The following is a 14,041-nucleotide window of genomic DNA, read 5'->3' on the forward strand; positions in this document are numbered from 1 at the left end:
GCTGTAATCAAATAGAAAGGTTTAAATAATGACAGAGTAAGTGACAAATCTGAGCACTCTTCAATCATCTGAACCTAAAATTAGCACAGAACCCATAAATTTACTTTTACTACTCTAACCATTTGCTTGCGGTTTTCTTTTTCAGAGGATTAAGAGGGTGACAATTTGTCTGCGCCTATTTTGGACCCAGAGCACGCAGGTAGCGCATGACTCAACTGGGAGTCAGGAGAGCTATGCACCTGGAAAGAACGTACCTGCTCCTCCTGGCCCCCAGTGAATTTTTAAATAATTCACCTGTTCTCGGACAGCCTGTTTGAAGGCCACATCCACACCAGGAAAACCTGAGCGTGGTTAAGCCCAGTGTCTGCTCCGCTCGGGACAAGGGGGGGGGGGGTCTCAATTTTACTTACAGGAATCCTAAAAGAGGTTTTTGGCTGCTTGTCAGCATATGCAAGGCATATAATACCTGTTTTAGATGGACTATCCCCGAGGCCAGTTTGGTATTAGACATTTCTCCAGAAGTCCTTAAGACAAAGGACATGACCCTGCAAAATTGGTCATTTTTGTTCCTGTTTCCCTCCCAGAAAACTGGCATAACAATGACTAGAGTATCATATAATCTTGATAAAATAGCATTCCCAATGTTTTACTCTACCCCTAACTATTATCAGCATACATTGCTTTTATTATGCCAAAGTCAGTATTTAAACTTTTAATTATTGTATTTTCATAATCTTTTAGTAATGATTTTATTTTGGCTAGATTTTCCTGCATTAACTGCAGGAAAACATTTTGTTTTGCCTAACATTTTCACTCCATTTTGCTGATGCTTTGCTGATTTTGTTACTCATTATTTTGAATTAATACAAGGCAGCAAACACGATGGTATGTTATATGGTCAAACCAGCAAGGCTCAAATCCTCAAAGTTCATGATTAACTTGTGTAGTCCCTGGTTAGGTAACATCTGGAGTACTGCATGCAGTCCTGGCTACCATTACAAACTAATCAGTGACAAGAGAGAGAGCCCACTGACATCCTAGAAAGATTGTAGGGCAGGGCAATGAGGCTAACCCCAGGTGTCAGAGAACAGACTATGTGGAAAATCTGATCAGCTTCAGCTGCAAGAGAAGATATCTCAGCGAGGTCCTTCCAGATGTACGAGATGCAGAGGATGAAGAAGTAAACCCGAATCAATGATTTCGGATCTACCAGAGCAGTGGGACAAGGGGGACAATTGGTTCACAGGTGTGATAAAGACAACTTTAGAACAGGTGTCACAGTTTATTTCATTACACAGGAAGGTGATATGTGATCAGCCAGTACAGGTTATCAGGACAAGTGACTCAGACTAGGAGATTGGAATTGTTGAAGAAATGTGTTTCTGTAACAAGAAAGCGAGGGGGACAGTGCCCTGGAAAGATGAGATCAAGTGGACTTTTATTCTAAAGCAACATGGATTTAGTTCTCAGTAATGTTTTTGAACTTGCTGCAGGGGAGGATCATTAGGCCAAACTGATTTGACTTGGTATCTGACTTTGTGTGTGTGGAATCCTCATCCATCACTTGGCATCTTCCTGAAGTAGGCCCAGTTGAGATTACACGGATGTGGCCTTGCACCCTCCCACTTTATGGAACACCATGCAAGTATACGACTGTGCTGTGTCATCAGGTCACTCCAATCTTTTAAATGATGCAACAAAAAAGTGACTTATTACAATGCCAATTTATGTTTACTGAAGAGGATTGTTTGCTGCAGCATAAATGAAAGACCACCCAGTGGTTTGCTGAGATATAAATAACCAAGTAATATTAGATAACACCACCAATGGAGCTGAAGATTAAATAAGTGACATGGTCTTAATAGCATGTTGTTATTTTTCCACGGAACAGTAGTATCGATGTGATAGGATGTCAACAGTCAATTGTACCATCCTGCTGCAGTGCCTCTCACTGTCCAGTTATTTCGGACTACCCTCACTTAGTTCCAATCTCACCTATCCAAAACGTAATCAAAGTACCCCCCACAAACGTTTCTCTTTCCATTCCCACAACATTGATTCTGAATTATCCCAAGGTTCTACCACTGGCTTCCCTCCTCTTCTCCTTGGTATTCCGTGGCAGGATCATATGCAGGTGTTAGATCAATGCCCAACTGTACACTGCTGAAACCCAGCTCTAACTCTTCTCCACCACCACGTTGTCAGACTGATCATCCGATAGCCACTCTTGAAAAAGTCTCCAGTTAAACAATGGAATGACCAAAACCATTGGCCTGAATTTTCACAGATGGACAGTCTGTACAAAAACGCTAGCAGGGGCCTGAATCCGAAAGTCCTGAACCCAAACCTGGCCTCTGCCATTTTTGCAGGGGTTGGGGGGGGTTGGGTTCTAAATAGCACACCTGTGGATCATGGATGCAGCTGCCCATATCAGTAGCTCCTTCCACTCGTATGATTTTGTTGAGATAGGTGTCTGAAATCCAGCATGTGCAGATTAGACTTAGTAGGAGCAGGTCTGAACCTTGTGGATTTATTTGGATACCCTTTTGAAGAGGTAAGGTACCCCTTTGGATATAATCCCAGGGCATCTTTGGGAGGCAGAGGTAAGGCACCCTTTGAAATTGTTAAAAGTAGACATGATTGTGTGTAAAAAGTGCACAAACTCACTGGAAATATCAAGCCATCAAAGAACTGTCATAGCTCATTGAAAGGGTCAAAGCTGTCAAGGGTTTTAACAATGCCGGGCTTTAAATTTTTAAAAAGTGTGGAGTTTAAAAAAAAAATCAGCGCTTGATATTTCACTCTACCTGTTGACATAATTCTGAAGGTCATCATCATAGGATTTGTGCTATATGACTGGCTTTACAACCTAACGTTATTACAGTATGGTGCCTATTAAGCAAGCATTTTGACTGACAGCTCCAAGTGATTATAGAATAGAAATGTTTGGTTTCATAAGAGATTTGATGAAGGAATTTCAAAGTATTGAACGCTCTTTTTTAAAAATCAATGAGAGTTTAAAAAAATATAGTGAATTCATCAATAGATAAATAACTATGTCAGCATGGCTCCTGAGGTTTGCCCATGGCAGATAAAAAGTGAGTTGGCATGGAGGGGGTAAGGGCAAAGGGTGAGGGTTGGGGGACATGAGTGGGCATAGGGGCTATAAAGGGCCATGAGATGGGTGGGGGGGATGCATGGGCTAGCATTGGATGAATGAGGGGCCACAGGGGTTGAATAGAGGGGCATGGGGATTGTATGGGGGGGGTGCGAGGGGTGAGGGCTGAGGTCTGTTTTTCTGTTTTGTTCATCTTTTCAATAACTTCATCAAAGTACTGGTGCACAGAGGCAGGCCTTCCATCCAGCTCACCTCCCCACCTGGGAGCCTCCACACTCAATCAGGGGGCAGTGGGCCCAACTTCTAATGCAGCCCCACCCTCCCCCAAGAGTGAAAACCCCCTTCTCAGCCTCCAGGTCATGTGTGCGGGGCTAGGAAACATCCTGACTGCGCACTCAATCCAGGAGTGAAAATCCAGGTCAATGTCTCCCGAAAACTTCACTGCAAACTCTGTATCCTAGCTAAGGGTTCCATATCACCCCCACTCTCTCAACCATTCCCTCAGGCTTAAATAGGATGCTTCCAAACTTGACATTCTATTCAACCTTGAATCGTATTTCCAATGTCGTTACCTTCTCTATTTGTAATATTGCCCCGCTACCTACCTGTTGCTGAAATCTTCAGTAATATCTGTCACATCCAGATTCAACCACTCAAATTATCTTGTGACTTGCCTTTCAACCTTTACTTTCTGTCAACCATTAGCGCATGCAAACTTATACAACAGCCTTGGTTCAAACATGGACCAAAGAGCTGAACTCCAGAGGCATGGTAAAATTGATTGCCCTTGACATCAAGGCCACATTTAATCGAGTGGGGTATCTAGAAGCCCGAGCAAAACAGGAGTGAATGCGAATCGAGGGAAAATTCTCCGCTTGTTGGAGTCATATCTGGCACAAAGGAAGGTGGTTGTGGGTTGTTGGAGGTCAATCATCTCTGTTCCAGGACATCAGTGAAGGAGTTCCTTAGGGTAGTGTCCTAGGCCCAACCATCTCCAGCTGCTTCATCAATTACCTTCCTTCCGTCAAAAGTTCAGAAGTGAGGATGTTTGCTGATGGTTGCACAATGTTCAGCACCATTCATAACTCCACAAATATTGCACAATATTCAGCACCATTTGTGACTCCACAAATATTGAAGCAGTTCATGTCCAAATGAGGCAAGACCTGGACAATATCCAGGCTTGGGCTGACAAGTGGCAAGTAACATTCGTGCCACACAAGTGCCAGACATTGACCATCTCCAACAAGACAGAATCTAATCATCGTCCCTTGACATTCAATGGCATTACCATCACTGAATCCCCCACTAACATCCTGGAGGTTACTATTGACCAGTAACTGAACTGGCCTAGCCATATCAATACTGTGGCTACAAGAGCAGGTCAGAGGCTAGACTTGGAAACGTATCACCGTTCCTTCACTGTCGCTGGGTCAAAATTCTGGAACTCCCTTTCTAACAGCACTGTGGGCGTACCTACACCCCCTAGACTGCAGCAGTTCAAGAAGGCAGCTCATCATTGCCTTTTCAAGGGCACCTAGGAGTGGGCAATAAGTGCCCACATCCCATGAATGAATAAAAGAAAATCCAAAAGCGTTATGGACACTCTTACTGATGAGGTTGCTTAATTTTTAGATTTTTAAGATATGAATTCAAATTCTCAAACCACCATGGTGGAATGTGAACTTTCATTCTCCGTGTTATAAATCCAGGCTTCTGGATTACTATTCCAGTAACATAACCACTGTACCCCTGATATTTTACATGGGATTTGAACTCTCAACTTACTGGTCCAGTACTTTTACCATAGATAAAGTTATAAAAGCAGGAGTGGATTGATAGCTTTATGTTTGTGGACTTCTAACCAGACGGTGATGAGTTCAAATTCCACTCTAACTGATGTTTAAATGCACCTTTTAAACTTGCAATGCATGCCAAATAACATCATGTCAAGCGAAAGAGGGCAGGATAATACTCCATGACAGAAGATAGAAGAGACTGGAGACCGAAGACCCAGTCTGTTTCATGGAGTGATGCTTCCCTTTAGACAAAATATGTTCAGTTTACAATCAGATCAGCCATGCTCTTATTGAATGGCGGAGCAGGTTCAAGGGATGAATGTCCGACTCCTGCTCCTAGTTCCTATGTTGCAGTGCTATCGACAGTAGCACATACCATGTTTGACAGATGATGACAAAAAAATAAAAGCAAATAATGGGTGACAGCAAAAGGAAAGGGGTTAGACAGATTACAAATAATTCATATAAATATCCATGAACAAAGTAAATTATGTGGGTGCTGGTTAGCGTAATATCCCAAACATTTTCCTTATGTTTTCCCAGATGTTGATTTGCCTCCTCATATCCCACCAACTTCAGATTCTTTAACATTTAAAGTTTTTCTTTTTATAGTGCAGGGACTTAATTAGTGTCAATACTTTTATAAACAGTAAATTTACACTTTGGTGTACGTGTTAAAACATGTTCATTCAATTTTTTTTTCTACATGATCACCAATCCACTATTTTCCACCCATATTAAATGCCTGACAATTGCAGGCTGACAAGGGCAGAAGCAGAAATCACCACCTTTTATTTCCATTTTCAACATATAATTAATAAGTAAACAACTGAATTAATTTTGTTAAAGCAATATTTACTTTATGTATTCAACAACAGCTCTGGTCAATGCTTGACAGAGTATTGCTTTTAGCATAAGTGTATGGGACACACAAGGCTTCTAAGTGATCTTTGGGCCAGATTAAAATTGCTAAAACTTTAAATTTATTTGATGTCTGGAGCCCCCATGAACAACTTACACAAAGAAAATGTACAACTGCACAATAAGCACAACTTTAAACAAAACCCAGCTGATGTTTATAGCGTATGAATATTTTGTCTCATAGTTGCACGTTAAGAACTATGTTGGGATTTCCATTGAAACATTAAAATATATTCTGCAACTGGATACTATTGCTGTGAATGGAAAAACGATATCTATTTTAAGTATCACTAGGAAGAAAGAGAAGGGTTCAGTTTTGCTGCAGCATGGAATTGACAATTGCATCTTTTTAAAAAGGAACATTGCTTCAATCTTAGCAGCAGAGGAAGACAGGGCTGAGGTTACCCCTGGACAAGCCTGATCCCAGAGTGGAACCCAGCTTGATAGATCCTAACTTTTAATTTGTTGGTTTAGATACGTGAGGAGGGGCTGCTGACAGAGTCATCAGAGTCAGCTAATGAACTTTTAACAATAAACATTTATTCAACAAGAAAAGATGAACTATATTAAACTACTCCTTCACAAACAACTATATCTTTACAGATACAAATCTGAATGTAAGGATAACACAAGTTACAAAAGCTATCTTATACTTTAATGTTCACAGTAAATACACAGTCCATGTAAACCTCTGGCACCCTGTGGTCAGACACACCACACTCTGAAACCAAGTGACAGATGCCACCTCAACCAGATGCTATGGATCTCTCAACTCCCCCCAGACGCTTGTCACACCATGAGCCAATCAGTTTCACTGAGCTCCATCTCTCATACAAGGGTTTCCCATCTCCACTCTCCAAGACCTCGCCTTGGAATCTTGTCCCAAACCGATGCTTTCTCTCAGCTACCTTCTGCAAGGGTTCACCTCCAGGGTTTCAAACTCTCCCTCTGATGTTCTTCTTCCCTGAGTCACCACATGCATTCAAGCTGTCTTCCACGCACTCTCTCTCATCAACTCAGCCACCAACACTACTGCTTCATATGCCCATAGCAAAGAGTTACCAACCTTCAGCTGTCTCTTTGGACCTTCTTGCATCTTGCAAGCTGTTCTCACTTTAGATTTGCTTTCTGCAGCTTTTGCCTCTTTAAATCTGAAGTATGGAGCCTTTCTCTCTGTCCCTCACTCTTAACTTCACTTAACAGGGCTTTTTCCCAGGTTTCTGTCCTTCCCTTGACTAGAAAGTCTTCTTTGGACTTTCCCTTCTTTCACTCCCGTGGATTTTTTGGGGTTTTTCTTTAGCTTGGGACTGGCTATCTGTCCCTTTCAGGTTGCTTCTGTTTGGCAGCTGACTTCCAAACCAGCTGAGCTCCAACAGCTTCCAAAATAAACTGCTGTTTCTCTTCTTGTGTGTGCGCCTGTGGGAGGTTCCTGCCTCTCTGGCTCTTCTTTTACCCTTGAGTTTGCTTGGCTTCAGTCGTAAACTCTCACAAAAAATGCAGGCACCTCTTTAAAGTGAAACTAAAACTCAATTTGAGCTTTCTAAACACACAGATCAGAAATACAAATCAAGCTTAAACATTAAAGCTAAAACTAATTCCTAACACCTACAAATACCAATATAACTTACTTAAACTCTCTCTATTTCGTAACAAGAGAAAGGTGTCCTGTCCCACATTCCTTAGGTTAACTAGGAATGGGCATTAGATGCCAGCCATGTCCTGAGAATGAATTAAAAAAAAAATCTATTGACAGAATTTTACAGCCCTGTTTCGGCGGGGACAGGACTGTAAAATGCGGTGAGACATTCTAAACCCCACTGACTTCAGCAGGAACGTAAAATCCCGCTGTCGTAAAATTCTGCGCTATGGGTATTAATTTTAGCTTTAGCAAAAAGCTGGCACAGGTACAATGAGATGAATCCTTGTAAACTTCTACAGTTCTATTTTGCCTCTTAAACATAGAATTAATAAGGCAAGCAACTATCTCTGTTTAATGCAATTTGATCAATATGTTGTAATTACTCTACATCCTGGAACAAGAGACTATTTCCTTACAAAGGTTCTATATGAACACTATATACAGCTCTCAGCTGCTCCCCTTTCACTGTACACATGCTGGTTTCACATATCACTCCTTTATTGGCAGGGATGCAGTCTCAAATTCTAGTAAACAGTTGCTGGGAACCCTGCCCAACATGGGCCTAGGAAAGGCTGACTAATTAGTCAGGCCTGCAGTAAGATTGCTTTTCCTGTTTAGCCCAAGAAAGCACAACATGCACAAGAACATGACAGTCAAACTTAAAGAATGCTGCTGCTCTTTGACACAAAGAAAGCTAGTCAAGAACTTTAAGATGGTGAAATTACATTCAACTTTATTTGACATCTAAAATATTGATTGTATGCAAGTACCATATGGAAAACAAAGTGGAGACTACATGCCAATAAATTAAAACAGAAAATAAACATATTTTTGTTCATGTACTGACATTAAAATAAAGCACAAGCTGATTCTGCAGTTCAGTCAGCATACATAATCGTGGTTCTCCATATCCATCAAGCCATCTATATTAATTGTTTAGTGCATGCAAAACTCTGTGCTTTTCATGAGCTTGCACAAACAGGATGGAGTGAAATTTGTGTTATATATCATGAGCACACAAGGGGAGCAAACCAAATGCCACTGGATGGTTAAAGATATCAAAACAGTCAGGAGGCTTTAAGTGATGGGAAACAAGAACACATGTAACTATAAGCAACCCGCTCCTCATGTTTAATTGAAGTGAGATACAAACTACATGTGAACTAATAAAAAAACACAAACGTTTACCTTTAACTGCTTGCTGGTTCCATAAAACTCGGTAAGTTCTAAAATAACGTTTGCAAGGCGTTCGCTTAAATGTCACAGTTGGTACACTGTGAAACAACGGTAAAGAGCAGCACATCGCACCACGGAATAAACTGGCCATGATGAATAGCGGGCTAAGATTGTTCTTCTATTTTTATATTAAAATCAAGCCACCCTAGAAAGAAGGGAAAAAGAAAACTTAACATGTGGATAACAGGAAAGCCAGCATTCCCATAAAGCCAGCTACAGATGGTTAACAGACACAGTATTCTTTTTGATCTGGCATCACAATGCTGCTTTTATTAAGAGTGCTGTAATATCATAGAATGTTTACACCAGCCAGCACTGGTTGGGTGGCTGGATGTTGGGAAATATTTATTTTAACCAATGAGAAAGTCAAGATTCCTTAACTGAAAAGGTGCAAAGTTCTAACGATATGGGGTGGATTAAGTTGATCATCTGAAGATTAAAGGTTGTAATTCTGCTGCTGTGGTTAAAAATGGACAAATTCACCAAACCATCCCATGGTCAGGGATAGGCCTACAACAGCAGAGCATCTCTTCTCCAAACCATGCGCCCTTCAGTCAGAGCTTTTCAGTGGGAGTGCAGGATCAATGAATTCACTGCACAAAAACAGAAAAAGCTGAAAAAACTCAGCAGGTCTAACAGCATCCATGGAGAGGAAAACAGTTCACGTCAAGACCGTATGACTCTTCTTCTGCATTCTCCTCTGAAAAAGAGTCGTACGGACTCGAAACGTTAACTCTGTTTTTCTCTCCACTGATGCTGAGTTTTTCCAGCATTTTCTGTTTTTGTTTCAGATTACCAGCATCCGCAGTATTTTGCTTGTATTTCAATGAATTTGCTCGTTGGTTATGTCCATAAATCATTAAATTGATCGAAAAGCTGATCCTAATCAAAGTGCAATAAGCTAAAAGACTAAAGCATAACCAGCATGTGGAAAAGAAAAAAAATGATCATAATCAATTGTGGGGCGGATTGTGCAATTTGCAAGCAATGAAAGACCTGACACTAAGGTATGTGGAAAGAAGACAAGAATTCAAAAGAAGGGAAAGCGAGTTGTCGTAAATAGTTAGATAAGGATATTGCATTTGCATCTGATTATAATTGAGAACGTTGAGAGGAGGTATTGAAGATCCAGAGCGATATGGACAGGGTAAATAATGAGAAACTGTTCCCACTCAAGAGAGCATCAAGAACTAGAGGGCACAGATTCAAATGAATTGGTGAAAGGAGTAAATGTGATGTGAGGAATTTTTTTTTTCACCCAGAGGGGTGTTGGGAGTCTGGAACGAGCTTCCAGAGAGAGTGGTGGAGCCAGGTTCAGTTGAGGTATTCAAAAGGGAATTGGGTTGCTTTCTGAAAATAGAGAATGTGCAAGGTTACAGTGAGAACGCGAGGATATGGGACTAGGTAGAACGCTCTTTCAGAGAGCTAGTGCAGACTCGATGGGCCAAAGGCCTCTTCCTGCACTGTAAAGATTCTGTGATTGTGAGAGAATGAATTTTAACATTGTGATACAGCTAAACAATCATATTTCCAAGACTAATTGATTTTTGCATATCTATTAACTCAGATATCACTCAGAGCCCTTTGCAGTCATTATTATACCCAAACTCATTCCTATCTGTTACTACAAAGCTACTGCAAGTAACTTTCTCTATCCATCATTGCATCCTTTCTGATGATTCATCTCTTCTGGATTGGAGCTTCTTCCGTTAGACACTATTATCTCTCCTATTTTTGAATGTCAAATCCTCCATTTTGCCTCGTTATCTTCCTTAACTCAATGAGTAAACATGGATGTTGGCTTAGCAATTAAAGGATGACAGGGATTTGCCTTTTTAGATAAATGAAGGGATATTTGGATTTCAAAGGGACCTTAGTCTGGTTACAACTAGCCAGATAAGCAAGGCTAAGGAATATATTTATTTTTCCCATAGGTTACTGGCAATATTGGCAGCATGAAAGTTTTTATGTTATGAGGAAGATACAGTTTCAAAGATGTATGGAACAATAGAATTTACATCTTAAATGGAGAGAAACATATAAAAGGGAGAATGAAAGATTATGTGTCAGAAGGCCATGCAAAATCTAACAGGGGTGTGTGTAAAGCCTTGGTGAAGCCTCCAGCATTTGTGCATAAACCTGCTGTCTACTGAAACTAAAGCTAGAAACAAGCCATTTGGAATTCCACTGTCCAGGGTATTGTGTTAACTTGCTGGACCCGTTTAAAATCTAAAATCTACTTTTGGACCATTGCCTTAAAGGGAATGTAACTGGGGTCAGGTTAATTAGGAATTTTAAGAGTTATTATAGTAGTAAATGTAGTATTATAGTAGTAAATGTAGTCCTATGTATGTGCTTGAAATCATTTATTTTGTTAATAAATATTTTAATTTAACTTTTAAAATCTCTAAAGGTCTTGGTGAACTTATTACTTCTGAATTCAATGGAGACATCTAGTAATAAACAAAAATTGCAACCGAATTTCATTCCTGGATTTGGTCCAGCTGGCACACATCATCTGCCACATCACAAGTGAGCAGTTTTAGTTATAATTTATCAGTATAGGGAAAATGAAACATGAATATGGCCCAAGTCACAATATTGACAGCATTGCTATAGAAATATATTTCTACAATGCTGGACAAATATTATTAACATGGATATGTAACAAACAAATGGCTGAAGAAAATGACCCAGCAAGCTAAACTGCCCAGATAAGTACATTTATGGCTCATTTGGCACATATTATCCACTAATACTAGTGTTTGTGAAAAATCTGGAGGAGCACAATAACGTATGAGACCTGTTTTTAAGGTGATGTGGGAGAGCAAGGGAGTAAAATTGACCTTGTGTTTACTAAATGTGTTTAGAACACTGTTTGTTCACCTCTGGCACCTGAGTTTGAGTTCAAGAGAGTTTGAAAAATGAGCTCTTGCTGACAATTATAAAGTTTCATGTGACATATGCTTGACCACTCTCAGTGTAGTTCTTACTAAGCGCATGAATGTGACGATGACAACATAGTAGAGAACACTACATTTTCACTGTGTTGGAAATCTTGTTTTCAAGTGTTTTGAGGCAAGGAGGGGTAAAGGGAAGGTGGACCAGCAGCTCATTAGTCGCAATAGTGAAAACTTCACTGGAAATAAATGCTGAATTATTCAGGTTTCAGGGGTGATGCAAAAAAAATTCTGCAGCTTCAGAGCCTCCAGACTCTGAAGGAGTGACTGCTTTCACACAAACAGGGAGTTAGAAATATCCAGGCATAGTGATGCAGTGGAACATTCTCATGTGTACATTATTAAAAATAAGTTGATTATTACTCCACATGCGATGCTGATTGCAAGATTGCACAGTACGACAGACAGGACCTATCACAAATTCTGACAATCATAAAGCAGTGGTTTCAAACAAGAAAAACTATAGAGCGATCATTAAAGATTCAGGAGTGTCTAAGGTATTTGTGGAAAGGAGGAAGATGGGCATATGAAACTTCAGAGTTGCAATTAAGAGTTTTAATTGCTGACAGAGGTGATTATATTTGCACTTTCTTAAACAACTGTAACTTTATTCATTCTCTTTGGCTTGGAAGCTTTGTCACAATACACCTGGATACATCAAAATGTCTGAAGCAAGAAGGTTATTTGGGTCATGTCTGCTCTATCCAGAGTCCATGTGTGATTATTTTGTGAACTTTATGCACCACCACATGATACTGTTCTTTGAAGCAAAATTCCTTCGCTGATCTCTCATTAAAATTTGGGCTGGGAAGGGGGAGGGGGAGGGTGGAGGCCGAACAATGCTATTGATACTTCTCTAACCCCAATCCCTCTTCCAAGAGATGTCAATTTAGTTCCCTTTTAAATGATGCCCAGAATTTAAAAAAAAACCTTTTTCTGGGAATCTGCCCCAGATAGCCACTATCAATGGGAAAGAAGCTGCCTCTATTTTTTTCTTTAAAAGACAGAAGAATTAAATAAACGGCTAGTTTTTTCCACCTGTGGCCAACACATGGACGGAAATCGAGTCAGATAACCTTTGCTCGCATGAATGAAGCCGCTTCTTCCAGTAGTATTGCTTTGCAGATGATCATTCGATAGTTCAGGCGTTCCCAGGGCGTTTAAATGACCGAAGTGAGCAGGGTATAACTGGGTCACAACACACAGTCCTGGCCAAACAAGCGACTAATGGGCAATGGACGACAATGACACTAAAGGACAAGGAAGGGCAAACGGAGAGACTTTTTTTAAAAAAAAGCAATAAAGCTTGGTCCTTACTCCATGCAAAGATTTCGGTTGATTTTGATTTTAAAGCAGGTACTGTGTTGTTTTGTGCTGAGGTCAGCATGAAGCAGTAGCAATTATAGAAAATAAAGAAAAGGCGGGGGGGGGAAGAATCCGCCCTGAAACAAAGGAACACAGGCCAGAATGAGAGAAACAGAAAAATGCACAGTGAAATGCGATGCTTTTTGCAAAATAAATTTCTACAATTGCTTAAATCTAGTGATCCAGTGATTTTGCAGGGAAACTCCTCGATAACCTTCACAGTTGCCCAGCTGTTGGATTGATCAGGCCATTGGGTACAGGGGAGAGAGTAAGGACGGCCTCTCTCCCTCTCTCTCTCTCACACACACACACACACACACATACACAAGACACAAACATCCGCTCCCGCCTCATTCACCCGCGTCTGGGTTTATATAATATTCAATATATTTTTTTTTAAAAAAAACCCACCTACAGCTCGCAGCTCAGTGGGAGCGGGCCGGTGCGAGCTGAGCTGAGCTGAGCCGGACAGCAGATCCACAACCTTCCGGGAGACTGGGAGGGATTTTCTCTCTCTCTCTCTCTCTATCTCCCTGTGACCTTCACTCACGTCAGACGCCGCTCACCGCTTCTCTCTCCCCTCAAATAAACCCTCATGTGATTCTGCGGCAGGAAGAAGGCTCGAGTCGGCGGCGGAACCCAGCAGTGCGAGCCTTGTATGTGTGTATGTGTGTGTGTGTCAGAGAGAGAGAGAGACACTAGGGTTTCAGCAGCAACCTCCAGCCAGTGGTGCATTCATTCCCCCATTTTCACCCCCCCACCCCCCCAAACCTGTTGCACTGACTGGATCAACTCCTGCTTCTCAATGTCAAAGCAAACTTGGTCAGAAGGGCATGGAGAGTTAAACCAGGGAAGGATCTTGGATAGAAACAAAAAAACTGGGGATGCTGGACATCCAAAACACAAACAGAATTACCTGGTAAAACTCAGCAGGTCTGGCAGCATCGGCGGAGAAGAAAAGAGTTGACGTTTCGAGTCCTCGTGACCCTTCGACAGAATGTCG

The 14,041-nt window shown here is 41.0% G+C and overlaps 1 protein-coding gene across 3 annotated transcripts in view; it reads right to left on the reverse strand.

Moving 5' to 3' along the window:
* The window catches only part of LOC121269935 (NAD(P) transhydrogenase, mitochondrial-like), an 80,956-nt gene extending 67,315 nt beyond the window's left edge, over positions 1-13,641 (reverse strand). Inside the window, exons 1-2 of one of the 3 annotated variants that reach the window (XM_041175086.1) lie at positions 13,450-13,641; positions 8,666-8,858 (exon numbers count right to left, since the gene is read on the reverse strand). In XM_041175086.1, coding sequence (XP_041031020.1) covers positions 8,666-8,804 — 139 coding nt within the window. In that variant the 5' untranslated portion in view covers positions 8,805-8,858; positions 13,450-13,641. The remainder of the gene's footprint in view (positions 1-8,665; positions 8,859-13,449) is intronic. The other 2 variants (XM_041175087.1, XM_041175089.1) reach the window with 2 other exon arrangements.
* Between the last annotated feature and the right edge of the window lie 400 nt (positions 13,642-14,041).

The sequence above is a fragment of the Carcharodon carcharias genome, chromosome 26 (genome assembly GCF_017639515.1).
Source record: "Carcharodon carcharias isolate sCarCar2 chromosome 26, sCarCar2.pri, whole genome shotgun sequence".
In the NCBI taxonomy this organism is placed as follows: Eukaryota; Metazoa; Chordata; class Chondrichthyes; order Lamniformes; family Lamnidae; genus Carcharodon; species Carcharodon carcharias.